We start from the raw sequence: 26,831 nt of genomic DNA, 5'->3' as shown, positions 1-26,831 counted from the left end.
AAACGGGTTAATTACTAAGGGGAAAAAGTAACGGTTGCGAGGCTCTGTTTATCAACATCATTTTGCTGTAAATGGCAGAAATGCTGCGAGGGCATCTCAGGCTGCAGCGGGTGCTCTTCTCTCTGTGCCCGGTACGTGGAAGAAGGTAACCTGGAAGAAGGTAACCTGGCACCTTTGATTCTTGTTAGTGACTCATGTGCTGTACAGGCCAAGTGAACCCGTGTCTTGGCTGGACTCTGACATTTGGCGTCTGTGCTCTCTGCATGCATAGTCACCTCTGCCCCCAGGGGCAGAAAGCAGGCAGACCTGGGTGCCTGGCATTTCCAACTCCAGACCTTGTTACTGTGGATATTATTTTAAACCCTTTTGTATTTCTATTTTTCCCTATTTTTAGGTTTCCATCAAGTAAGGAGTGGCATAATACTGTGTACTTATAAAGAGAAGTGTGTGGAAAATCAGTGACATTTGGTTAAGGTGCATTGAGACTTGGGGACAGAGTCAGCTTTGGCTGAGGTGGCCTCTCTGCCACTTATACCAAAATGATGCTTATAAACAGAAAGAGCCAATCCACCTTGAAGACCAGGTTGAGGATCAAAAGTCTGGGGTGACGGTGGATCTTCTATGGTCTTCTTGCTTTGCAGGCGGGACGATGTCTGGGGAACTGCCATTGCACATCAACATCGAGGAACCTCGATGGGATCAGAGCACGTTTGTGGGACGAGCCAGTCACTTCTTCACCGTGACGGATCCCAGGAACGTCCTGTTAACGGATGAGCAACTAGAGAACGCAAAGAGAATAGTCCATGATTACAGGTGACGATAGTGACCACATTTTTGGCTTAACGTGTAAATTGATTAACATGTTGGTTGCTTTTAAACCTTCACTTGGTGATCTTGCAGTATTTGTTTCACAATGAAATTCTTTTTACCAAAAATAATCAGGAAGTCTGTCGCATCCCCCTATTGCTGAACCTTAGCTCATAGCAGGGACTCTGGGCAGCCTAAAAATGGGGCACACGTTCCTGCTGCCCATGGTCCCCATCTGTGAGCCCTGACCCACCTCCTTTCTTTTATGGTCACCCCTGGGGCTACAACCACCCACAGTATCTTTCATTTCTGAACAGAAACAGCATAGTGCAAAAGATACACTGCTGTGAATCAGGGGCGGGCCCTGCTTCGGAGATACAGCGCAGCGGGTAGAAGTCTGTAGGGAGGCGTCGGAAGGGGAGCACAGAGCGGGGCTCAGGGCTGTGAATCTGGGAGGCGCCCCATCAGCCAAGTGCCAGGTGTGAGGACAGAGTGGCACCTGGGTAGACGCAGGCAGTCCCACAACACCAGCTCTGAGCCACTGATGCAACCAGCCACGGGCTGAAGATGTCAAAAATAACAAAGGCAAATCCTGCCTCTGTCGTGAACATGTGCAGACCTGTGTTCTCGTCCTCATCCCCTGAACACAGCAGTGTCACCGCTGTTCACCTGGTGTGCATATGGAATCAGGATGGCAGGCTATTAGAGGGGACCTGAAGCAAGCGCGTGGGGGGTGCAGGGCCGCAGCAGACACAGCCCCTTTATGTCAGGGGCTCGATGTCTGCAGAGTAGGGGCAGCAAGTCTCGAGCCGTCCCCGGGATGCCCAGGAGGAGCTACTCTGAGGCAGCAGTTGGCAATTTTCCTACAAAACGAGGTGAGAAGTGCTCCTGTGGACCAAGAGGGCCCCTGCTCTAGTATGACCCTAGAAAGTCCCCACAAGCTCCTGTGTCCAAGCCTTGGTCCCCAGCCAAGTAAGGCTCTGCTCAGAAGAGGGGAAACCCTGGGAGGTACTAGGATAGGAAGCTGGTTGTGGGAGGCGTGCCCTTGAAGGGGGCTTTGGGACCCCAACCCCTTTCTCTCTGTTTCCCAGCCGCCCTGAGGTGAGCAGCCTCCTACAATACACAGCCCTGCCGTGGTGTCCTCTGTCACCACAGGCCCAAAACAAGGGGGCCAAGTGACCATGAACCAAGACCCCTGAAGCCACGAGCCAAAATATGTCTTTCTTCTTTCTAGGTTGGTTCTGTCGTATTTTAACCCAGCGACAGAGGCTACCACACTGTTGCACAGTATTCTTAATTTTTTGAGTATTTGCTTTTTTTTTTTTTTTTTAAACAATTCTTTTAAAAAATATGAAAGTCTCTGATCCAGCAGGCCACATTGGCTGTGGGGAGGAGTGCCAGCCCCTGCTCTAAGGAGGGGCACTAGAAGCTGGGGACAGTGCTGTCAGAAGCCCTGCACCCAAGCCACGCCACTGAGGCCGGTGGCCAGCTTCAGCCAGGGGTCAAACGCGGCCACCAAGGCATCAGAACAGCCAGAGCCTGTGAAAAGCTCTGAACAAGGAGGAAAGGATGACCTCGCAGTCAGCACGGTTCAGAAACTTGGGGAACGTTCTCTATTCTTGGAGAATCTGGAACAGAAGCCATAAGAAAGGATCAGGGTGCCAAGACCCGTGTGCAGGCTGGGGAGAGAGCGGCAGGAGGATGGCCAAGACCTGGGCACCTCAGAGGCCATTCAAAATTGTCCCTCAAGGCGGCTGTGAAGCTAGCCACAGAAGCGGCACCTTGGACAGGTGGAGTAGGGTCTAGAGTGACCCTAGGTGCTCCCAAGGGTGTGGTGGGATCGGCCCACTCTCTCTGCAGGGCCAGGGGCAGTGGCCTCAGGCAGCAGTCCATGGCTCAGCGTGCCTGGGTATTCTCACCTCTGGTAGCCCACCCACCGCCCACAGGCATGGCTAGTAACACCTGGGGTAGGTGAAGGAGAAAGGGGTGAAGGAGATCTCGGAAGGGCGTAGAGGAGGGCGAGTGGAGGTGGGCTGCGTGATGCTCTGAAGGAGGAACCCGGGGCCTCAGGAAGGAAACATCTTTGGATTCCAGAGACCTGCCCCATCTCAAGCAAGGCCAGCTGATGATCTCTTTTACGTCATCTGTAACAAACTTGGAATTTCTACAAGCATCCATGAAGTGGGTAAAGACAATCCTTAAAATAGCAGGCAAGCCTGGCCCTCCGTCAGCCCCTCCCTCTGTGCAGAGTGCCCATGGGCCGGAGTCTGGCGGGGTGCTGCACATACTGTCTTCATCCCAGAGGACAAAAGTGCAGGAGCAGCAAAGGCAGACTCCTCCCCGCTTCCTGAGGGCAGAGAGGGCACGTGGAATAGAAAGGGAGAGGATTCCTGTAGGAAATCAGACGCAGTATGATTCAGGGCCAATAGATAGGAAAAAATGGTTTTGATAAAGTATATAAAAATAGGACTTGATTAAAACACAGTAGTCGTAGGAAATCCTTACACAGCTTTCCTCGTCTTTGACAGGTCCTCGGGGCACATAGCATTTCCTAAACACTCCCTTTAGCCAAAAGTAGAATAGCAAACACAATGAGAAACAACCTGGGAAACCTGGAGAAGTCGAGTCAGAGTGCGCTCTGCCGGCCGGTTTCTCTCTCCACATCTCTGTGACTCACCAGCAAAGCCTGGCACTGACGGGCCCACCTGCAGCCCGAGAAATCAGAACCACAGCGGAGCAGTGCAGGGAGCAAGCCCATCCGAGCCCTGCACCAGGCCCGCCCGTGCCCTTCCTGCTGCCCACCTGCACCTCAGCAGCAGGAGAGGCCAACGAGATGTTGCCCGCATTCCAGGCAGAGGAGCTGAGGCACAGACTGCAGCTCCTGCTAGAGCCAGAAGGACCCTGGAACCCGAGGGTCACACCACAGAGTCCCTGCTGCTCGTGGCCACATAAGCTGGCTTGCAAGGACAGTGGAGGGGACGTCGTTGCTATGAGTCAGAAATTAATAATTTCCAAAAAGCATGTGAGAGAATTGATTCCTTGATGAATAAGGGAAGGCCAAGCCTCTGGCAAGTCTAACCAATATAAAATAAATACATAGAAGTAGACGAGAGGAACAAGAAAGTTCCCTAAGGAAGAAATAGAGGTATTAAAATACAGTCTACCACAGGGTGCAGAGGAACACACCTGCAACCCTAGCAACTTGGGAGGCTGAGAAGGAAGATAACAAGTTCAACACCAGCCTCAGAAATTTAGCGAGGCCCTAAGCAACTTAGTGAGACTTCGTCTCAAAATAAAACATAAAGGGGCTGGGGATGTGGCCCAGTTGTTGAGCACCTGGGTTTAGTCCCTGGGATCAAAATAAATAAATAAAACCTACTAGGGAGCTTTTTTGCTAAAAAGTTTGAAAATCTTAGTGAAATATTTAACTTTTTAAGTATAAACAACCAAAATTTGTTCAAAAGAAGGGGGGGAAAGAGGGGGAAAGGGTGAGGAAGAGATGAGACAGAACAAATAGAAAAATAAAAAGCAAAACCATCCAAAATCTTTCCCAGGCAACCTGGCTTTGCAAATGGAAAACGTTTTTTTTCCCCGAGAAGAGCCGCTCACCCACAGATCACCCAGAAAGTAGGAGGCAAACTCTTCCTCTTCCATCGACAGGGCCCTAGTTTCTGACACACGGGGTTCAAGCAGCAGCTCTGTAATGGCATCCCTCACAGATAGCCCAGGTGTCAGCTGGCCAGGTGGAGGGCAGCTCCTGGAGCAGTGCCCCAGCTGCCTGTGACAAGGCTGGCCCCACGTCCACAGAGCTCCATCGGTAGACCACAGAGCCCAAACCAGGTGCTCATCGCCACAGGGGCAGCGAAGCTGACAGAACCCAGCGGCCTCTGTGGTGAGACTCTCAGCAGACCAGGAAGAGAAGGGAAAGCCAGGGCCGTCACCCACGGTGGTGAACAACCAGCGAGCTCCCCTGAGGCTGGGAGCCGGCGGGGCGTCCGTCTCCAGGGCTCTTCCTCAGCTCTGTGCTGGGGGTGCTAGAAGATCAACAGCAGAATTAAAGACAGCAGCGAACCCGTGTAGAAAGAATCCACAAAAAATACAAATACATAAAAACTAGGAGAACTGAGTTTGTCAAGGTCACAAGACACAAAATCAGTATTTAAAATCAATTTTATTTTCATCTAGTAGCATTTAACAGCTGTAAACTGGAAATAATCTAAATGATGCTATTTCAAAAACAACAAAAATAGTAAATACTTGGAGATTGCGTTAACAAAATGTGTAAAATGCCTGTAAAGCCAAAGCACACAACACAGAGATTACGAAAAGGAATCCCTTGGTTGGTTTGTTGTTTACATGAAAAGAGAATACCGTGTTCATAGTTTGGAAAACCCCTAATCATTAAAATGTCATTTGTTCCCAAATTGATATAGATTCAATGTGGCTTCAGAATCCCAGCAGGATTTTTATAGAAATTGCAAGCTGATTTTAAAAGTTTTACATGGAAATACAGGGGACCTAGGTGATTGAATGCAATTTTGAGAAAGAGCAAAGTTGAGGAACTACCCTACCTCATTTCAAGACCTGATGCACTAACAGTAAAAATGCCTACAACTGGTGCAAAGGTAGACACGTAGACTGTCATTCCTAGACAGCTTTGTGTTTCTATAAAAAAATACCTGAGATGATCAACTTAGAAGGAGAAAAGGTTTATTTGGCTCATAGTTCTGGAGGTTCCAATCCATAACCAGTTGCACCATTTCTTTGGTTCGATTGTGGGACGGCACACATCCTGGCAGAAGCATGTGGTGAAGTGAAAAATCCCTTGCCACATGGCCAGGGTACAAGAAAAAAAGAAAAGGATGAGAAGAACCCACAGCCCCTTCCAGGGCATGCTCCCAATGCCCTGAAGACCTCCTACCAGGCCCCCCATAGAGAGCCCTCCACTCCCGATAGCACCACCCTGGGGACTGAGCCTTCCACACACAGGCCTTTTGGGGAGGACATTCAGCATCCAAACTGTAGCACAGACCATGAAACAAAATGCCGATTCCTAAAATAGGTCCAAGCTCATACAGCGAGTTGATTTTACACCAAGATGATCCACGAGAAAACGTGGCTGCGATCAATGAAAAATCGGGCAGTCCTATAAAGTGAGCGTCCATCCTTCTGTACACGGCGAACCAAAGGCAGCTCACGGTGACGATGACCTGAACAAACATCCAAGCTGACATGGAAAGATCCCTAGAAGAAAACAGAGCTCCTCCGTGGCTTTGGGAGATGCGAAGGTTCTCTGGGACTTGAGCACAGGGGGAGGGAAAAAAAGGAACAAAACCATCGAAAAATGAACTTCCTCACACGTAAAAGATTTTCCATGCAGATGACTCCATTTAGAGAGCAAAAGTGCACCTCACAGACTGCACGAAACTTATCTCACAAAGGATTTATACCCAGAAGATGGAAAAAAAAAAACAAAACTCTTTTTGAATATAATATAAGACAACACAGTTTGTAAGGTGGGCGATAGATCGCAGCAGACAGACAACACTTCCCCAAAGTAATGCTGGGAATAGCAAGCGAGCATCTGGGAAGACCTGGAGTGTTACTAGCTGCAGAAAAATGCAGACGAAAGCCAGGAGTGGTCCATCAGCCCCGGGCGAGGCACTGCCCAGCATGCACCAGAAGGAAGAGAAGAGTTGACAGGCACAGCTCACAGGCCACCAGCCTGCCCCACCGTAGGGGATGAGCCGTAGGGGATGAGCCGCCGGAGCAGAACTTCCTGAATGACTTTGCAAAGGTGCAGCACAGGAGGAGGGGAGGAGAGGAAGGTGGTTTCTATAGTTGGATTTGGAAAAGTTCACATTCCGTTCCTGAGGGTGCCACATCCCATAAGTGTATGTCACTTCCATAATTCCCAAGAAGTCGAGGAGTAGAGAAGCAGTTTAACTTATTTTCCTGAACCTGACCACAGGCCCCTACTGTTTTCCCCATAACATCTCTCCACGTCCGAGAGGGCGTGTCCCTGGGAGACTGCACTGCAGTGTGCTCCGTGAAGCTGGGGAACAGCCCTGCGCCTTCCTCTCCATTAGTTTAGAAGCACTGTTGGCAGTATCCGCTCTCTAGTTAACAGGGTGTCTGTCAAAATTATGAAATTTACAAGATAAATTATCTTGTAAATTTCATGATCACCTATGAAATTTACAAGATAATTGTAAGGTTTTTCTGGAAGAATAAATAATGAGTGTGTAAGACATTTTAAAAAAAAAGGAAGAACGGGTGAGTTGTCACAGAGCTGGGGTCCTCCGGGAAACTGAGGCAGCACAATGATCTCTTTCAAGCCCCAATCCTTGTGATCCAGTCAGAAAGATTCCAGGCATGTCGCTCAGAAGAACAGGCAATAAAACTTATTGAAAGGATGGAAAAGGCAAAAGGGGACAGTCTCAGGGAGGGAGTGGGTTTTCTCAGAGACAAGAGGGACAGCGTTTCTCCTGCACTCCTGTTTTATTGGGGATCCTAGAGAAGCTTCCAGAGTCCTGCCCAGGCCCACCTCTTGACTTTTGACTGACAGCAGCATGACATCAGATTTTAAGTCCCCACTGCTATGACAACTCTAGGTCGTTTGGCCCATGCTGACCAGTTCTAATGGGATTCTTAACCATAAATTGTTACAGACTTTATGGTTAGGAGCAATCCTCATCTCCCTGGGTTCTGGGATTCAGTCTGTGAAAGGGATTACAAAGATCTGCCCATCAGGATAACTTGGGTTCCTCCTTCCAACGTTATTTCAGGCTGCATTTCTCCTGCAGATAACTGGTAGTTTGTTGAGAAATGTTGACGAATCCTGTCCACTTAGGCCAGGCAGGGCTGCAAGTAAATTGCTTCTTGGAATAGAAAGCATGTGGAGGTCAGCCCAGTGGGCCCATTTTATAGAATTATTCCCTTAACCTTGTGTTCCCGCCACTGACATCTTTTTTCCCCTGTCAGAGTTGCAGTTGCTTCAGCAACAGTCACGATGGACTGATAAGTTAAGATCGTGGGCATTGGTGTCAGAATATGCAGATAAATGGGAACACAGGAGAAGGTCTAGGAAGCAGGCCTGATCTTCAGGAAATCTCAGCCCAGAGCAGGCAGCCACCTGGGAGATAAGGTGAAGCAAGGTTCACAGGTTCACATGTTAGGATACACTTTAAGCAAAAAAAAAACTAGCGACAAAAGGGAAATCACTGTTCTGAACTGTGGAAAGCACAGGTGGACATTTGCACGACTGTATCACAGTCAGACCTTCTAGGCAGAGCCTCACCTACCCCTCCCTGGCCACATAGGAAAGAATCATCCAGGATGGCAGAAAGCACACTAGCAGTGAAAACCCGGGTTAGTGATCCCCCACATATAAAATACACTTACAAGTTACTAAAATATCAGCACTGCTGCTGTTGCTGCTGATGATGATCAAGATGGAGACGCAGCTGAAGCTTTAGCATGGTGCACAGCCTTGGTATCAGCCACCTTGCACATTCCTCTCTGGGCAATCTCACAAGTGGGGTGACTCACTTGCCAGGGAACTGTATGTGCTCCTCATCCTTCACAGAGGAAGAAAGTTCAGCAGTTCAGATGCTCAAACCAGGGCAGTGGAATCCTACTTTGTTTTAAAATCAGACAGCAGATTCTGTGCACATTTAAAAGGTGTCATGTTTGTTTCCTGAGATTGCCACAATTTACCACCAGCTAAGTGGCTTAAAACTTCAGAAATTCAGCCTCTAGGTTCGGGTGCTCCCTCTGAAGCCTGGAGAGGAGACAGTGTCCTTGCATCTCCCTAAGCCCTGCTGGCTCCGGGCATGCTTTGCTGGCCTTGAGCTGTGGGTATAGGAGCTCCACCTCCTAAAGCACGTGGCCTCCTGGTGTGTTGGCACATGGCCATTCCCTAAGGACCCCATTCATTGGACTTAGCAATCACTGTGATCCAGTAGCATTCATCTTAACTAATTGCATCTACAAAGACCCCATTTCCAAATCAGGTCACATTCTATTGTTCCAGGTGGACATGAAATTTGGGGAAAACACTGTTCAACCCAGTAGAGATGACTAATATCTGTAGGCACAGAAGCATTCACAAAATGTTGTTGAATTTAAAAGGTGGTGTTGAAGCAGCAGGTCTGGTGCCCCGCCTTTACGTAAACACTCAGCATATGGACCCTGGGAGGGAGACTGAAGCTGCTCACCAGGCTGCATTAAGGCTGCAGTGATTTAATCGCTCTGATGAATTTGTACATTTTCTGAATTTCTGGCAATGGACAGGTACTCCTTTGACAGAGAGAAGAAATAACAAATGATGTGCCTGACATTTCTTTTACACTAAAGAGTCTTCCCAAGCTAGGTTTCCAAATTACAGGTTTAAAATGAATTAGTGTTCTTGATTGCCATAGCTTTTGTCTAATTGGTTAAAATATTTTAGAGTTTGCAAAGTTCAAACTACATTTTTCAATGTCATTTAAAACAAAGAATATTTCAAAGTTGAATACTTCTCTGGTATACAGTTTTTCAAAAAAAAATTCAAATTACAGATAATTTCAGATGAATATGTTTGAAGTGTTCATTTTAAGCACTTGTTATCCTTTGTGTTTTTAACGTTTTTACCGACAGGGACTGGGGCGTAGCTCAGTGGTGGAGTGTGCCTGGGTTCAGTCCCCGGCATCAAAAAGGCATAAATATACAAATAAGTCAGTGCCAACTGAGAACTAAGCTAGCACCGTTGCGGCAGGCAGGTGTGAGCGTGCCGAGGCCTGTGCGGGCGCCGTGAGGACTTGAAGTGAGCCGCCCCGTGTTATTTGTGGTCCTGTCCCTAGACAAGGAGTTGTCCCTCCGGGTCTTACAGAGAACGAGCTGTGGAGAGCCAAGTACGTGTACGAGTCTGCCTTCCACCCTGACACCGGGGAGAAGATGATCCTGATCGGGCGGATGTCGGCCCAGGTGCCCATGAACATGACCATCACCGGGTGTATGATGACCTTCTACAGGTGAGCTGTGCCCTGCGGCCGGCTGGCTGCCCCTTGTCCAGAGACCCAGGGCACCCGTGTTGATCAGTGCATTTTAATTCACATAAGAATGGTTTCACTGTGGCACAAGCATTCCGCACCCCTCATGTCTTTTTTTTCAAAGTGTATATTTATATGTAAGTGTCTAAAACCTAAATGCTGTTTCCTAAGTATATAGATGATGAGTGTGTCAATGAATTTGGTTTAGTTATTCAGAAGGATATCAAACAGCATGTTATACTCTACAAATAAATTCAACAAAAATAAAATTTAAAATGATTAAAAATGAAATAGGGGAGCTAGGCACAGTGATGCAGGTTTATAATCCTAACAGCTCAGGAGGCTGAGGCAGGAGGATGGCAAGTTCAAAGCCAGCCTCAGCAACTTAATGAGGCCCCAAGCAACTTCTCAAGACCCTGTCTCAAAAAAAAAGAAAAGAAAAAAAAAGGGCTAATGATGTGGCTCAGTGGTTAAATACCCCTGGGTTCAATCCGTGGTACCAACTAAAGTAAATAAATAAAATAAAATAGGGGTATTGTTGCACTGGGGAGAAATATATGTCATTTCACTTTTAGTTCTATTTGGTGTAAACATTTGACCTCTGCTCAGCAGCAGATCTATCTTTAATAAACATTTTAAAGATCCATTTTACCTTCTCTCTTGCTAAGTAGCATCTTCTTTGTTGTTCAAAGGGAAGTTGAAGTTTTTCCTAAATCTTAGACCCAAAAGAAAATAGAGTCTAAGAGCAAATTCTCCTTTTAGCCTATTTATATAAATATGGATATAAAATATCTTATGTAGGTGTAAGCACAGGTGCAGGTCGACCTGGACACATACATGGACACACAGTAACACATAGGACTGCAGCTAGGAGGTGCTGGGACTGCTCAGCTCAAGAGGAGGAACCTGCCGTTTATGGTCCCTCTGTGCCAGGCTCTCTACAGTTTACCTTCATCGCATAGTAACCCTCTGAGCTTGGAAATGAGAAGACTGATCAGAGGACAAAAGCCACCAAACAGGTCCTGAGCCTGTGGCCTGTGCCTCTGCCCCAGCCTTCCCCTCCGCCCCCTCCTCTTGGCGGTCGCTATGCACCGTAGCTGGTCCCAGGTGGAGGTGGTGAGGGGTGGTTTGCTCTGTTACAGGACCACACCAGCTGTCCTGTTCTGGCAGTGGATCAACCAGTCCTTCAATGCCATCGTCAATTACACCAATAGAAGTGGAGATGCCCCTCTCACTATGAGGTAAGCTCTCAGGTTCTGCCTCCTCTTGCTTCCCCAGTGCCCATCTGATTAAGTGGTAATACTTTACTTTTCAAAAGATGCATTTGTTGGGGTTGGGGTTGTGGCTTAGTTGTAGAGCGCTCACCTAACACATGCGAGGCTCTGGGTTCAATCCTCAGTACCACATAAAAATAAATACAATGAAGATACATTTAAAAAAAGATACATTTGTTCACATTGTTTATGCTGTGCAGAAATCTGCATAACATCTTTTAAAGTAGAGTTTCTCCTCCCTCTGGGTCAAAACAGAGGCCCCCTTCCACCTGCCCTCTCTGTCAGTATTCCTGCTGCTAGTAGCACTGGTAGGATGGCATCTCTCATGCACCCTGGAGCTTGGTGCTCCTGTAGAGCACAGGCTGGGGAGCCCTCAGGTCTGACCATTGATAAATGGCACGCTCTACTCTCCTAAGTGTGCATGCATCAAAGCCCCGAGCATCAAAGTAGGGAAGTCAACAGTGTGGCCTCTGCAGAAATCAAGGTGGGTCATGGTGGTGTGACCCTGTGCCTGCTTTGTCTCTGGAGCCCAACAGAAAGCAGAGAGTTCACAAGTTTGCCTCCTGGTAGAAGAAAGAGAAAAACGAGCTAAAGATAGAGGTTGAACAAAAATGTTAGTGTAGCTTGTGTAACACTTAAAAGAAAATGTTTTCCTTTTGGTGGTTCAAAATTACCTTTGAAAGGCCACAGTTCCATTCTGCTCTCATCCAGTGGATACTGAAATCTGCAACCCAGCAGTGTCCATCCCCACTAAGAGCCAGCTGCTTGCCCTCTGTCTGGGGTGAGCCCGTGCGTTGTGGTATTTTGTCCACCAAGGCGGTGTTGGAAGAATGGCAGCGCTATGTCCTGCTTTCTGTGTGGGTGTGAACGTGAGGGAAGTGTCTCTGTGGTTAGCACCTAGCCGCAGCGTTTGCCCACCCTGGCCGCTGGGCTGGCCCACCCCGGCGCGCCCTGCTCTCAGCACCAGGAGGCTTAGTGTGCTGTCTGCCATCTGGGGTTGTCTCTGAAGAAGCCCGTCCTTGGGGCCCACTTCTCTTGGTTTCCTCCTCTTGTATAGTGGTGAAGAGCATCATCTTGTGGACTCCGGTTTTTTATCATGCTCTTCTCTCCCCATGTTTCTTCAAATCAAGTGCCAGTTTCTCTTCTTAAAAAAAAAAAAAAAAATATATATATATATATATATATATATATATATATATATATATATATATATATATATATATATATATGCCTTTATATACCAATACCTTTATTTTATTTATTTATTTTTATGTGGTGCTGGGGATCAAACCCAGGGCCTCACACGTCCTAGGCAAGTGCTCTACCACTGAGCCCCAGGCCCAAGTGCCAGTTTCTTGACAGCACTTGTCATTTATGTGATCTCCTTTTTCCTTTTCAGTGAGTTGGGAACAGCTTACGTTTCTGCAACCACAGGAGCTGTGGCCACAGCGCTGGGGCTGAACGCGCTGACCAAGGTACTTGGGCTGCCATCTAGTGGCAGAGCGGGGCAGTGCAGTCTCACCTCTCTGGCTCCAGTCTCCTGGTATTTCTCAGGAGTGTCCTGGTCCTGACTTTGTTGTTCCACCCTTATCTGCAGCTGCATGCTTTATTATATCCCCTGTGAGTGTGGAAGGGCCATCACCAAAGGCACCAGTTAGGATGGTCACCTGTGCCTGGCCCTGTACACTAACCTCTGAGTGCCCCATCCTGGCAGTCCCTGAGGCTGTGTGGTGGCCGCCGGCCTCTGAAGAGCTGAAGGAGGCAGTATCTGAACTCAAACATTGAGACTTTGGGACTCCAGAGCCCACGTGCCTTCAGCTATACCAAGCTGCTGATGTACCCCAGGGGTGTGCATTGTCCCAGTGTGCCCATACCAGGAAAGCAAAAACTCCCCAAGGAAACCACTTTTAGGTGCTGGTGGCTGTGTGTCTGCATGCCCGGGGCTCACAGCATGTCTGGGAGGGTCTGGGAGCCCACCTGGCCACAGGAGGGGAACTGACGCTGCCGGTCACCTTCCTGCAGCATGTGTCGCCACTCATAGGACGCTTCGTGCCCTTTGCTGCCGTGGCTGCTGCCAATTGTATTAACATCCCACTGATGCGTCAAAGGTAAGGCCGGCCTTGGCTCCCAAAGGACTGCACTGGCAGGACATCTCTTATAATAATGGGCTTCACTGAAATTTCCCAAAATATATTTTTACTGTACAGATAAAATTAAGTGTGATCTGGAATGTGCCTCAAAGTATTCCAGGCTTGGGGTGAGGGTAGGTGCATGGGGCAGTACTGGCCGTGGGCTGCCAGTTATCAGAGCAGGCTGGTGAGATCCTAGGCTGAGGCTAGCTCAGCTGCTCTCTGTAACCAAGGTCTTAGGACATGGCTCCAGCTGTCGCTGAGCTGAGGTTGGGTTACACGAAGAAGGTCTATGCAGGAGAAGCTGACTCTCCAAATAGGTTCCCTTTTTTCCCTTGGGGCTTTCTTTTGGAGCTTAAAGTAATATTAATATGTACTTTTGAAAGTATTATTTTAGAATTGGAAAAAATTAAAGGAGAAGAAAGAACGAGAAAAAGCATTTTGGAATGGAAAACGAAAAACAGGGTAACAGTTGGAGTTTTAGTGTTAGTGCCTCATCTTGCCTCTCCAGTAGAGTTGTGGTCTAGACTGTGTCCGTGCAGCTAGTCGACTCTGTGCCTTGCCTTATATCTGCCCCTGGTTTGGAAAGTTGCTCAGGTCTATACGTGAGCATGGAAATTAGCCTTATCCTCAAGTTAGTACATCTAGTCTTCAGAGCATATTGTTACTGGAAAGGGTACACCTTTTTAAAGTGTGGTAGTGTTATCTTCCCTTTGTCTGTCAGAGGGGACTGAACCTGTTCATGGCATTTAAAAATACATTTGTCAGTGCCAAAAGTGACGCCTGAGTGGGCTCTGGACGCAGCAGGGTTGATCTTGCCAGCGAACGCTGTCCTGGGTGCTGCAGGAGGGCACGTGTGGGCACCTTTGCTTGTGTTTGGTTCTGCAGGGAGCTCAAAGCTGGCATTCCAGTCACCGACGACAACGGGAACCGCTTGGGCGAGTCAGCGAACGCGGCACAGCAGGCCATCTCCCAGGTGGTCGTCTCCAGGATTCTCATGGCGGCCCCCGGCATGGGTTAGTGGAACTGCGTCTCTGTCGTCCCTTCATTCACCCCGTACGTGGAGGCTCGGGAGCCTTCTCATGTCCCAGCTACAGCAAGGCAGTGCAAAGTCACTCTCCTGTGGGAAAGTTGCCTCTGGTGGTGACTGCAGAAAATAACAACTAAATGAACACCTAGTGCAGGGGTATTCCTTATCCCAAAGGCTGGGGACCAACTGTGTTCCAGATTTAGGATTTCTTTGAATTTGGCAAATATTTGCCTACATAAAATGAGTGTATAACGAGCTGTCTTGGGGATAAAATGTTTACCTGTCTAAACATAGAATTTACTCGTATGCACATGCTCTAAAGATTTTGTGCAATATTTTTAATAATTTTGTGCATCAAAGTTTGTATAGCACTGGGTGTTTGGACCATGTGACATAGTGCAAGTGGTGAGGATTTGAAGAGAAGGAATTTGATCTGTGTAAATCTTAGAATTCCCAAAACTTAATGGAGACAAATAACTTCTCCTGAAGATTCATCTGTAGCCATTGGAAACCCTGGGAACACAGAATACATGGGAATGCTTAGAACAGCTGTTAGTGTGTGCCAAGTGACTATTTTCTCTCTAGGGCTTGGAGCTAGTGTGGCCACAAAGCCGGCACTGTGTTCAGTTCCTCTGAGAGTGTCCTGCTCATTGTAAGGTGGCTGGAAGCTGCCTTGAGACAGGAATCCTAGAGAAGGTTCCCAGACTCACTCAGTCTTTGAAAGAAATGAAACAAAACAGAAATTCGTGTGTTTAATTTTATCACTTAAGCTGCATGCGAAGAGCACTTGGCTATAAGAGGAAGCTCTCAGATGAAGCCTACCTAATCAGCTACCGTCAGGCTTTCCCACCACGCCTGCGGCTGTTTCTAAATCCCTTCTGTCACTGTGAATGCTCTTCAGCAGCCAAGTAGGACTAGGCAGCAAAAGTCGGGGAGGGTGTGTGAAGGCCGCCTTGAACACAGCCACACACCCTGCACCCCTCATGAGCCTGCAGAGAGGACACATCTGCATGGACTATGGCAGGATTTTACCTTTGTTGTTCCTTAAGCAATTCAGCATGACAGCTGCTCACAGAGATGGACGTGGTACCAGGCGGCACATGTAATCTCGAGGTGACCTTAAGTACACAGGAGGAGGTGGGAACGTCACCTGCATGGACCCCAACCTTCTCCAGGGGACCTGCACGTCCAGGGTTTGGGCACCCCCGGGGTCCCCCACAACCCTGAGGGCCAGGGCCAGCTGTGCTTGCCTTCCAGCTGACTGGAAAAGGTCAGCCTCATCTGATTCCACACAGGCACCTCCGCTGCCATGTGGGGACACCAGGTGTTCTGTGGGGCGCCCAGGAGGCCACAGTGTGAACTCCAGGCCTAGAGCCCAGAGCCAGACCCTGTTGCTACCTGTGAGGAGGCCACAGAGCTGCCTGGACACGCCTGCTGAGCCCTGGCTCCCGTGGTTTTGGGAACCAAATGGCCACTCCCACTTAGGGTCCTCGCTTGCTCTGGGTTTAGGCTTTTCCCCCGTAAGTCCTAGTGAAGTTCATTTCCAGCAACTTGGTTATTGTAAACACTGATCTCCAGGAAAGAAACAGGATTTCTGTCAGCTGCATTGAAACAGCTGGTGTGACCTTAAATACGTGGATAGCTATGAGCTAATGAGCCAGTGCTGCCACCCAGGTCCCAGATGTTGCCCCTGCACCCGAGGTCTAGTCATGGCCACCAGCTTAACATAATGCCCACTGTTTGATAGACAGGAGAACAGAACACAGAGGCCCAGAGAAATCAGGCAGCCTTACCTAGGTCACCCAGCTCACAGGTGGCCCACCCAGTCCATACTAAAGCAACTTCTGCATGATTCCAGGCAGGATCCCCCAGCTGTCCTGCATGCATGGTGGACACTCAAGGAAGGCTGTGGGGGCATCACTCCTGATGCCCATGCTGTTGCCTTTTGTGTAGAATTCCTTTCAAGGTTATAGACCTTTCCAGCTGGCAGAGAGCATTATGTTATTTTGCGAACTTCTGCAATTTTATAAATTTAAGTTTGTTTATCTTATGATTATTGGTTTAATTGGACAGATGCATGCGACATACAGTTGTTTGATGCATGTACAGTGGGCCATCATCAACAAATTTAAATTTAATAAAGAATCGCTACAAATAGTTTTCACTCTGCCAATGTAAAAACAGCCCGAGTGACATAAGCCTTCTGTCGAATTTTTGAAAAAACCAATTGAGCCGAAAACAGTCATTCAGTCGAGCTTTCTGTGCTCTGTGCTTTCTCCCAGCCATCCCTCCGTTTATCATGAACACTCTGGAGAAGAAGGCCTTCCTGAAGGTGAGTGCCGGCTGCTGCCCTTCCTCAGCCCTCCCCCCACCCCCACAATGTCTCCTGCCCCCAGCATCAGGTAAGGAATGGGCAGGTCCATGTCTCTTGGGCACTTATGTAAACGCGGTGATGTTGCTGGGGACATTCCATTCTGACCTCAGATGTCTGGGGCAGTGTTCCTAAATGAAGAGCACTGCCACTGAGAGGGTCCTGGGGGCTGCATGTCACCTGTTGTGTCCCAGCTAGGTGAAACGAGTAGATGGCGTGAGTTTGGATTACGTCCATAGGTCCCTGTCATTAGTGTCAGGAATGAAGATGTAATTTGGGGAACTGGACTTAGACCCCGCTGTGTATAGATGATTCATTATCTATCAGCTGTGTGCCCTGAAGGCCTAAAGCTGTCATAAATTGAAACTGAAGCTGTAACTGGGACGTCTCGGCCCACGGCCAGCGTCCTTCCTGGATTGCGCCATGCGGGGTGAGCACCACTTTGATCCACCTCAGTTTCCCAGTTCTTAGACGAGTAGGGTATGTTGTGTTGGGAAGCTGCTGTGGCTGGACCTGCCTGGAGCAGGGGCCCAGGTCCTCACTGGGAGGGCAGGTGTGCTGTGGTGAACACGGCAGGTCCCATGGGTGAGCTCTTCTGAGTCTTAGCAGCAAACCTGTAACTGCAAGGGCCACTGTGAAGCTCTGGAGAGAGGCCACCGCTCACAAACCAAACCTCCCGTGTGAGGTCAGGGGCGTGTTCCTGGATCTCATTCTGGGGGTCCCAGTGGGGAAACTGAGGCAAGCAGTAGGTGAGCACTTTCTCTTCAAGTCCATGCTTTGAAAAATAAGCCAAGAAAATAATGCTGTGGAAAAACAGTGCTAGTGAGCACCTCACTTGACAGACACTCCCAGACCATTGCCCATGGATGCCCCGAGCCCACGTCCGGGGGGACCCCCTCCCCAGCACTCCTCTCCTGTTCCTGAGAGCTTTGGAGACATGGAGCATCGTGGTCCCCACACTGTAGTTTGTGGAACCGCTAGTCCTGCGGTTCTTAACATAATAGCGTGCACGGTGCCACAGAGAACAGTCGCTCTGCAGTGTCGAACTGTCTCTGCTCCTTGTACGGCTCCCAGAGGAAGTCCACAGACCCTGCACTGCCCCAGGAAGCTGACCGGCAAAAATCCGAGTCCCATCCGTCTCCTTTGTAGGTTTCTGACAACCTTAATCACTAGATGAACAGAAATACCAACAGCTCCACCTATACTCAAGCAGCAATCTCTTGAAACAGCAGTCACCTGTCTCTGGTGTTATTTTCCATGATTTTAGCTACCTGTAGTCAACTGTGGTCCAAAAACACTAAGTGGAAAATTCCAGATATAAACAACTCATGAATTATAAATTGTACGCCCTTCTGGGCAGTGTCAGCCCTGTGTCCAGCATATCCACTCTGCTCCCACGACCGGCCCAGTAACCTCAGCAGCCATCTTGGTCATTAAATCAGCAGTCATGGTACCACAGTGCTTGTGTTAAGTAACCCCTAATTTGCTTAATGGCCCTGAAGCACAGAGCAGTGACGCTGGCCACTGGATCACAGTGTATAACTCAGAAATCAGACTGCCCCATGTGTCCGAACTGTCCCACAGGAGAAGCGAGCATGTGGTGTGTGGGTTCCATCCCACCCAACATTGCAGGCGCCCACTGGGGTCAGGAGGGTCCCTGTGGATAAGGGGGACTGTGTGCACACCAGATTGTAACTGTGGGCTCATTTCACATTCTTCTTTGACAAATTTGTATTTTGAAGATTCATAAAAAAGTTTTGCTGAGATCTCTTTCTGGTGCCAAGATTGGGAATGATTAATGGTTTAAAGCTCCCAAAGGATTCATTTATAGGCTAGGGCAACACTTGTCTAAGCACTACCCAAGATATGGTCAGCTGGAATCCATCAGGTTTGACATCCTCATGATTTAAGAAACCTGAGAAAACGTCCATCTGACCATCTCTGCTTGACTTAGAAGAGGTGGTTCAGACTTCGAGGGAGAAAAAGTTTTAAAATGAACACAAACCAGGGACATCGATATGGTTTTTCAAACCGTAGAGTAACCGCTGCCGTATTTGCAGAGCTGGTTTTATCCATGTCCACACTTCTCCGTGTGCAGAGCATTTTCACACCCTGCTTGGAAAGGGGGGCTTCACTGCACACCTTTTACAAGACTCAGAGCTCATTCCCATGGCGGGGCACCGTGCCCCCGCTGCGGAGTCTGCCTGGGTCTGGCTCCCACGCCAGGTGCGCCTCCTCTGCAAGGACGCACTGATCTGGGCTTTTGCCTCTCGCATGACCACCCTCCTCTGCAGACTCCAACTAACTGAGCAATCCGGGCTTTTTAAACGACAGTGCGTGGGGAGCAAGTGCATGAGTCATCCTCCCTACACTCCATCTTTCCCCAAGTGGAGCACTGGGAAGAGGCGCCCAGGATGGGCAGGTGACTCATGGAAAATCTTACAGCTACCAAGAAGTCCACTGACTAAAATCATGGTGCTTTTGTAAACGGTTTTCTAGAAGAACGGGCCCTGTTGTCACTTTTAACGTAGGTCACTCTTGCTGACACTCTCATTGGGGATAAAATTGGTATAGTTTGGGTCCTATAATTGTTCTTGTTCCTTTTAAATGTGGTTCTTTTCTGTTCCCTTTAATAACGATCGATGGCTTTTCAGGACTGTGCTGATTGATGGTGGTGTTTGTTTCTTCATTCTTGGTCACTGTTTATTCATTAGCCCCCTCCTGAGTGCCCATCGGATGCCAAGGAACGTGGTAGGGACCTGAGTCACAGAAGCAGGGCACGAGCCCTGCTCTCAGGAGCAGACAGCATGGTAGAGGAGAGGGGCCCAGGACAAAAGGTGGCTGTAGTCACCATGCACGGTGACTACGGCATGGAGCATAGAGGGGCTGTTACCCAGCTGAGGCAGGTGGACAATCACCTAGACAGGACCAGCCATACGTGTGGTCTACACAAGCTTCCTGAGGACACAGCATGACCTGGTAGGAGAGCTGTGACATTTTAGGTTGGCAGGGATATTGGCAATATGTGGGGAATAGACCCACGTACAAAAATAAGCCCTCAATGTTTATAGAATATAAATATAAAAGTTGTGATCATAAAAGTACTGGAAGAAAACATGGAGCACTGGTTATCAAAGATCTCTTCTTAAACAACACCCAAAATTCAAGCCCAGTCAAGAAAAAAAATGATAAATTTGCCTTCATCAAATTTTTAAAATTCCTTTCTTCAAAAACTGTACAGAAAATGAAAAAAACAAGAAACAGACTGGGAGGAAAGTTTTGCATCCAGAATGCATGAAGAACTCCGTCAGTACTCACTCGGGAAACAAACCAGCAGCCAGGCACAGGGCTCACACCTAAACCCCAGCAGCTTAGGAGGCTGAGGCAGGAGGATCATAAATTCGAGGTCAACCTGGGCAACTTGGTGTTTCAAAAAAGGGGTGGGGGCCTGGGAGTGTAGCTTGTGGGGTAAAAACAACCCCAGGTTCAACCACCAGTCCAAAGGAAAAAAAAAAAAAAGTCCTTTTAGTTATTGCAGTAATTAAAATCAAGACCACATGAGCTAATGGAGATGCCTGTTGGAAGGGCTTCCACCCATTGTCAAGGCTGTGTGCCTGCCCAGGTATCACATGTCTAGGGACATCTGGGTGAGATTCGCCACCTCCTCACGGGAACTCTGCATCAGACAGCCAGTTGCCCGAGACAGTCCTGTGCTATAGGAGGACATTTCTGGTCTGTGATGAGCCACGGGGATGATGGCAGTCCCACGGGGTTATGCCACCTGGTGGTGTGGCAGCCACTTGGGTTTGCATGCTCTGTGCTGTTGGCATAAAGACAGAGCTGCTGAGGACACACTCCCCAGGACACAGCCACCTTCAGTGGCACCCCCTCTGTCCTTTCTGTCTGAAGGCGGGGGTTCTGCATAGCCTGCGTGGATCCGTCTCCTCTTGACGACATTTCTCCCTTTCTCTCTAGTCCCTGCCCTTCTCCCTTTACTTTGACCCTCCTGCTGTTCCTCTTCGCTGGAGGAGTCTCCATGGGGACCAGGGTACGCCTCCCTGCCGCATGCTTGTGCTGGCCCTTCACTGTGGCTGCAGGTCTCGACCCCCTCAGGCTTGGTTGCCGCCTCCCGGCCTCCGGGGCATAACCTGTGTGTCGTGGTCTTTGCCTTTGTTCTTGGTGCTGCTCCTTTTTTGAAGACTAAAGATCTAACAAAGTTTGTATTTCACTAAAAAGGAAGTGACCGGTAACGAATTTTATACCAGACAGAGTTTTGGCCATACTGACATTTACTAAAACCGAGAGTGGAAGGTGCGAAGGCCGCTGGCCGTGCTTGCTAGTCTCGGCCCTGCCCCGGGCACTTCTAGGTGCTCCCTGAAGGTCTAGGTGCTCCCTGAGGTCCTCTGGTGCCTCTTTGGCCGCGCACTTTGAGAAGCACAAGGATGCCTGTTTTTCATCCTAGCAAGGACACTGAAGCTCAGGGCCTGGGAGCCGCCTGCCTTCTCCCCACCTCCAGGAGCTGGCTGGAAGGGAGCACATCAGGCAGTACAGTCTCCCCAGCCAGGAGGTCAATCATAATTAGTGGTGGCTGTTTACCTATGTCCCTTGTATAATAAGCAGCCCTCGGCTGTGCATCCGGGGGAAAGGAACTGCAAGCCCCTGGACTGCACCTGTGTTCCCAACAGACCGCAGGGCCACCCGAAGTCAACACTAATGCACGCACTGCCCGAGCCGACTAACCGCCCTGCACCTGGGTCCCGTGCTGTGAGAGCGTCCCTCTGGCTATAGGCAGGCGCACTCTCTGGGGCCTCTCAGAAGCACTCACCGTCTTGTGTCTCTCCACAGAGGTTCCCGTGGCTGAGCGCGCCCATCCAAGTTGGCCTCGTGGGCTTCTGGTGAGCAGGAGATGCGTTTCAAAAAAACAAATTTGGTTTTTAATTGTGCGTGTGTCTGTGGGAAGCAGTGTGATAACTCATACCCACGTGCCATGAGTGGTGATCAGCCAGGGTAGTTAGCATAGAGATTTCTTTTAGATAATTGATTTCTTTTAAAAAAAAATAAAGACACCACCTATGAAGGTAAGAGAAAGGGTGGACAGAGCTTTGGAGAGGAGACCACCCCAGAACCTCCGGAGCTCATGGAAGAGAAGTAAGCTGCTTCTATAGAAACCCACAGCCGTTGGGGCGACTGGGGGAACTTCTTAAATTCCTGTTATCTCTTTGGGTTTTAGTTTGATTCCTTTTGGTTCATTTTGCTTCATTATTTTGGCAATTCAGATAATAAAATATATGTGAACAGGACATATTTTTGTAAGGTCATCTAATGTTTTAAAGAAAGAAAGGGGTTTGTTACAAAAATAAAATAAAAGAACAATCTGAGAAGCTGACCATTTCAAAACTCTGATTTCTCTCTCTCTCTCTCTCTTTTTTTAAGCTTGGTGTTTGCCACGCCCCTGTGCTGTGCCCTGTTTCCTCAGAAAAGGTCTGTCTCTGTTGTTCGGGATGATTGTGAGTCCTAACCCTAGAGACCAGTGGGAGACAAGGCTGGTGTTCCACTTTGTGGATGAGGGCGTTGAGACTCACGGAAACAGTGAGGCTAAGGGCTCCAGGAGGAGTGACAGGCACCCCCGCCACCCAGTCCTAGTTGCCAAGCCTCTCTCCAGCTCTTTTCCACCCCCTACTGTTGAGTCTGAAAAATGTGCCAATGTTTTATAAGAGTCAGGTTAACTTTGCAGATTTGCTTGCATCAAATGCAAGTGTGGTTCACTGGGGTCCATCCACGGGCCAGGGCAGCTGTAGACCAGGCACGGGACTTCAGCCCCAGCCAGGTGTATGCGCTTGGCTGGGGAATTTCTGGGCTTGCTTTACATCCCTCCTTCCCGCTTGGTATTTTCCTTAAAAGCTTGTTAGGCATGTGCATTTATCACAAGCTGCGCTTGGGTCTGCTGTGATATAAGTCAAAATTGGCTGGTGCAGGATCAGCTGCGTCTGCGCCCAGGCCTCCCCTTCAGTTCACACCAAGGCTCGAGGCTCTGCTCTGGGGTGTGCCTCCATGTCCACACCTCTTGCCTTTGCCTTGCTCTTTCCTTCATGGCCAGCAGGTCCTTCCTGCCCTGGCCTTGCAAGGTAGGTTCGGGGTGACCATGGAAGGAACTTCCTCAGGGTCCCCCCACCAAACAGATGCCACCTTTTGCCTGCTCTTCCTCTGTCCTTGACCCAGGTTGTGGGTAGAGGTTTAATTCTCACAGCAGGGAACTCATCACCCTAATAGCCACAGAGAGGCACGCTTTGTAGAGGGTGCCTCAGACTGTTCTGGAAATCAGGGCAGAGGATGTTCCTCATCTCTACCTGAGAGATTCATGCCCCATCCGTTGCACAAACTCCCAAATCTGAGGCTCAACCTGAGAATTGTTCGTTTCTCTGGTAGATGGCACGTGTGCACCAGTGGCCGTCGGCTGCCTTCACATGCAGGGGCCGGGACATACTGTGTGTGAATAATAAAGAGGGACCCAGGAGCCTTGAGAACAGCAGTGTCTGTAGTTCTGAGATTGGAGGGATTCCAGATGTAGAACCCCCACCTAGCCTTGGTTTTGTTGGGTTCCTCCCAACATTTAAACTCCAGTTAGAAGTGAGAAGTTTTCCATAGCCGCTCACGTCCCAGGGTCCGGCTCTCCAAAATCACCATCTATACCTGGGAATCATTGTCATTATCAAGGTTACTCACGATCCCATTGTGTGCAAAATAGCCACTGTGGGGTTTTTAACCAAGTTTTTTTTTCTATATTCATAATTTTTCTTTTACTCTTTTTACATATTTTCATACAAATTCATATCCTGACTCTCCAGCTTATATGTTACCACATCTCAAATATGTATATGCAAAATAAATAAAGTTTAATATATTTGCTGCTATAATGCATTCAAATCACCCCTGCCTTCCTGTTACTGGGGATTAAACCCAGGGCCTGGTACATACTAGGCAAGTGCTCTCCACTGAGCCACATCCCAGCCCCCTTTTTAAATTCTACATTGAGACAGGGTCTTGCTAAGTTGTTGAGGCTGGTCTTGAACTTGTGATCCTCCTGCCTAAGCCTCCCAAGTAGCTGGGATCACAGGCGTGGCCACTACCCCCCACTGTGTGGTTTTTTCTCCTTTCCTTTTTTCTTTTTCTTTTTTTTTCCTTCTGGTACATTTTGGTATTCCCTGAAGTTTTGCGGGAGCGGGTGTCATTGCGCAGTAGACAGAGTTGTGCTAGTACACACACGTATTTGGTGTTGGACACCTGCCGAGTGCTCAAGTCTTTCTGTCAGTAGTGAATTTGCATTGTTTTCCTAGGTGGGGTGGCATGGCCACACGGTGCTTCCCCGACACAGAAGGCCTGAGTGTCACCTCTGCATACTTCCACAGATTGCTCAGCCCTTAGCAATAGCAGAGGTTAAGGATGAGGTGTTGGGAGTTGTGTTTCTGTGATCGTTAGTGACATCCATCTTGTGGAAGGTGCTGGACTTAGATTTTGCAGCCTCGGGAGGACTGTTCTGCTGCACCAGCCCTGGGTCTCCAGACCTGTGTGTCCTCCTCTCCCCGCTTCTTCTAGTTCTGTCTCATACTTTGGCCCCCAAAGTAACCCTGTCCTTTCTCCCCCTCCCAGTTCCATGAGTGTGACAGGCTTGGAGGCTGAGCTGCGAGCCAAGATCCAAGAGAGCCATCCTGAGCTGCAGCGCGTGTACTTCAACAAGGGACTGTAAAGTAGGGACGGAAACCTCGACAGCTGATCTTGCCCGCTGCAAGCCCTGTGTAGCCATGTCGTGAGGAAGGTCCGGTCAGCCTGGGTTCCGGCTTCTCCAAACTCCACGTTAGCCTTTTAGGATAAAGCTGCTGCTGAGGACGCTGCCCGTGGTGCGGGCCAGTGGCCTGACATCTATCGGCTCCCTCACGTTTGAATCATGATGACTTAGAGAACACCCCCCTGTAGCTTTCACAGTGACTGCTTCTCAAAGACAATACCCCGCCCTGTGCCAAGGGTTTTTAAAAGGTACTGCTAGGCGTAGAGTAGGCACTTAGGATAGGCTTGGTAGATATTTATAGATGCTCAGTCAGCGCAAAGGTGATCCAAAGCATCAAGTGTCATTCCCACTCTGCTTCCATCCAGGAGATCCCAGCAGTGACCCGGGAAGGCAGAAGTCCCAGGCAGAGTATAGACATTCACCCTCAGTACTAAGGGAGCACTGCTTCCTTCCTGTGTGGCCAGAGGGCAAGGGTGAAGTAGGTGGTGCAGATCTTGGAACTTTAGGTAAAGGCTCCTTCACAGACTCCGGAAGTAGAGCCCCAGGCCAAGCATCTCACCCCCCGCCCCCGCCCCACCGACAGGCACATCCATATTGTCGGTGCATTTTCTTTATTGGATTTTATTCTTATAGACATGTTGATCTTACTTTGCAGTTGTTGGCTTTATATTCAGTTATTTCCATCATATGATCAAGCAGCTTAACTATAGCAAATGTCTCATTTTGGAAGTGTGTTCTGTGCCTGGGCTATGTGGCGGCATGAATCTGGTTGGCTGGTTTCCTAGAAGTGACGGTCCCCTTCCCTGCGTGGCTCACCCTGCCATCCTTGTAGACCTCTGTGGCTTTCAGAAGGATACAGAGTTAACATGTGCATAAATCAGTAACTGTGAGTTTTACTTGACTATGGTACTTACATTCCTTCCTGTTTGAAAAGGCTGGACCGCGGGCCACTGTTTACATCACGGTAGTGATTTCCATCATTCCCATCGAGTCTGTAATGTAACCGATGATTTCCAGTCTGTAAATGTTCACCAAGGCACCTGTTCATTGATGTACTTCAATGTCATTGTAATTCAGAGATTTGTAAGTGTAAAAAAATATCTAGAAACTATTTACTTTTGATGGACCCTTTCTCTTGACAGTGTGTGCAAACAGTTTCTTGATAAAGAAAAGCTGCGGTGCCTTGTGTCTGTGTTCCTCTTTTCTCTGAAAGGATGAGCAGATCCGAAGCTCTGACTTCCCTCGTTCCGCTAGAATCTCCTGCTTGAGGATTTGCTGTCGCAGCAAAACGCTTCCCCATGGCGTTCTGGCCTTGGGCAGACTTTGCAACTGTCGATGCTTCTCTCTGAAAAGCAACAAAAAGCCTGAGATTCCAGGCAGATCTCCATGCCATGAAAGCGCTGTTGGTAAGAAGCCGGGGCCTCGAGGCTGTGCCCACTCCTCTCAGTCCACCCCTCAGCTAGCCCGGCGCCAGCAGAGCATGCACTCTGTGATGGTCCAGTGACTGGCTGGAAGCCTGCCGGCTCCCGAGAACGGGCACACACTGGGGGGACACGGCCAAACCACTGGGGAGCGGCACCACGAAGCTGAGGCTTGTCCTTTTAAACCTGGATATTGAGGCTTCAGACTCTTAATGCTTCTATGTAGAAATATTAACTGTATGGTTTAATCACATTTTATAAAAAAAGAACAAAGGAACCCATCTTTTAAGAATACCTTTTCTGAAGGAAACAATCCACATGAAGTGCAATAAGCTTATTACAGTAAACAGTTAATTTCCGTGGACAAGGTGTAGAGTCAGGATGGTGAGCTGTCACTGACTGGCAGTTACCGTTTCAGTGTTAGCCCAGCGTCTTGCCCATGTTGGAGTCAATGTATTATTTCAGTTCAACTGATCGAAATGTTAAATAAACTCAGAATGAAAATAAATTCTCTCTTTTATTTGTACACAGAGGACAAGACAATTTGTGTGTCATAGTGGCTGCTACCTTCCATGCAGACTTAATAATTGTGGTTCCATTAGGAACTCCTAATGAAAAAATATTCCTATTATCCCTTCAAGAAAAATATATTCCTTTTTGGACTCCCAGTGTCCCACCTTCCTGAACCCCACATATGGTCAACCCCCTTATCCTCAGGGGACAATTCCCAGGAGCCCCAGTGGTTCTGAGCCTCAAGTAGGCTGTTTGGTTGCTGCTGTGTTGTTTTTTCCTGACACATTCATACCTACGATGAAGTTTAATCCATAAATCAGGCTCAGTAAGAGATCAACAGTCATAAGTAATAACAACAAACAATTACAACAAGATGTCATAAATGTTATTAAAACTTATGAGTGGTTTATTTCTAGAATTTTCCTTTTAGTAAATTTGAACTGGGATGCACCATGGATAACTGAACTGCAA

The 26,831-nt window shown here is 48.6% G+C and overlaps 1 protein-coding gene across 5 annotated transcripts in view; it reads left to right on the top strand.

Annotated features, from left to right (window-relative positions):
- Sfxn1 (sideroflexin 1) overlaps positions 1-26,355 on the top strand; it is a 36,934-nt gene extending 10,579 nt beyond the window's left edge. For 2 of the 5 annotated variants that reach the window (XM_076856321.2, XM_076856324.2), the window contains 11 exons: positions 642-813; positions 9,651-9,821; positions 10,982-11,080; positions 12,513-12,588; positions 13,136-13,221; positions 14,131-14,258; positions 16,555-16,604; positions 20,619-20,691; positions 21,489-21,538; positions 22,077-22,124; positions 24,291-26,355. In XM_076856321.2, coding sequence (XP_076712436.1) covers positions 650-813; positions 9,651-9,821; positions 10,982-11,080; positions 12,513-12,588; positions 13,136-13,221; positions 14,131-14,258; positions 16,555-16,604; positions 20,619-20,691; positions 21,489-21,538; positions 22,077-22,124; positions 24,291-24,320 — 975 coding nt within the window. In that variant the 5' untranslated portion in view covers positions 642-649 and the 3' untranslated portion in view covers positions 24,321-26,355. Of the gene's footprint in view, positions 1-641; positions 814-9,650; positions 9,822-10,981; positions 11,081-12,512; positions 12,589-13,135; positions 13,222-14,130; positions 14,264-16,554; positions 16,605-20,618; positions 20,692-21,488; positions 21,539-22,076; positions 22,125-24,290 lie in introns of those variants that run through there. The other 3 variants (XM_076856322.2, XM_076856325.2, XM_076856323.2) reach the window with 2 other exon arrangements.
- Positions 26,356-26,831: the final 476 nt, after the last annotated feature.

This window comes from Callospermophilus lateralis, chromosome 5 (assembly GCF_048772815.1).
Source record: "Callospermophilus lateralis isolate mCalLat2 chromosome 5, mCalLat2.hap1, whole genome shotgun sequence".
Taxonomy (NCBI): Eukaryota; Metazoa; Chordata; class Mammalia; order Rodentia; family Sciuridae; genus Callospermophilus; species Callospermophilus lateralis.
The sequence above is the reverse complement of the archived record's forward strand: the minus strand, read 5'-3'. Positions and strand labels throughout refer to the sequence as shown.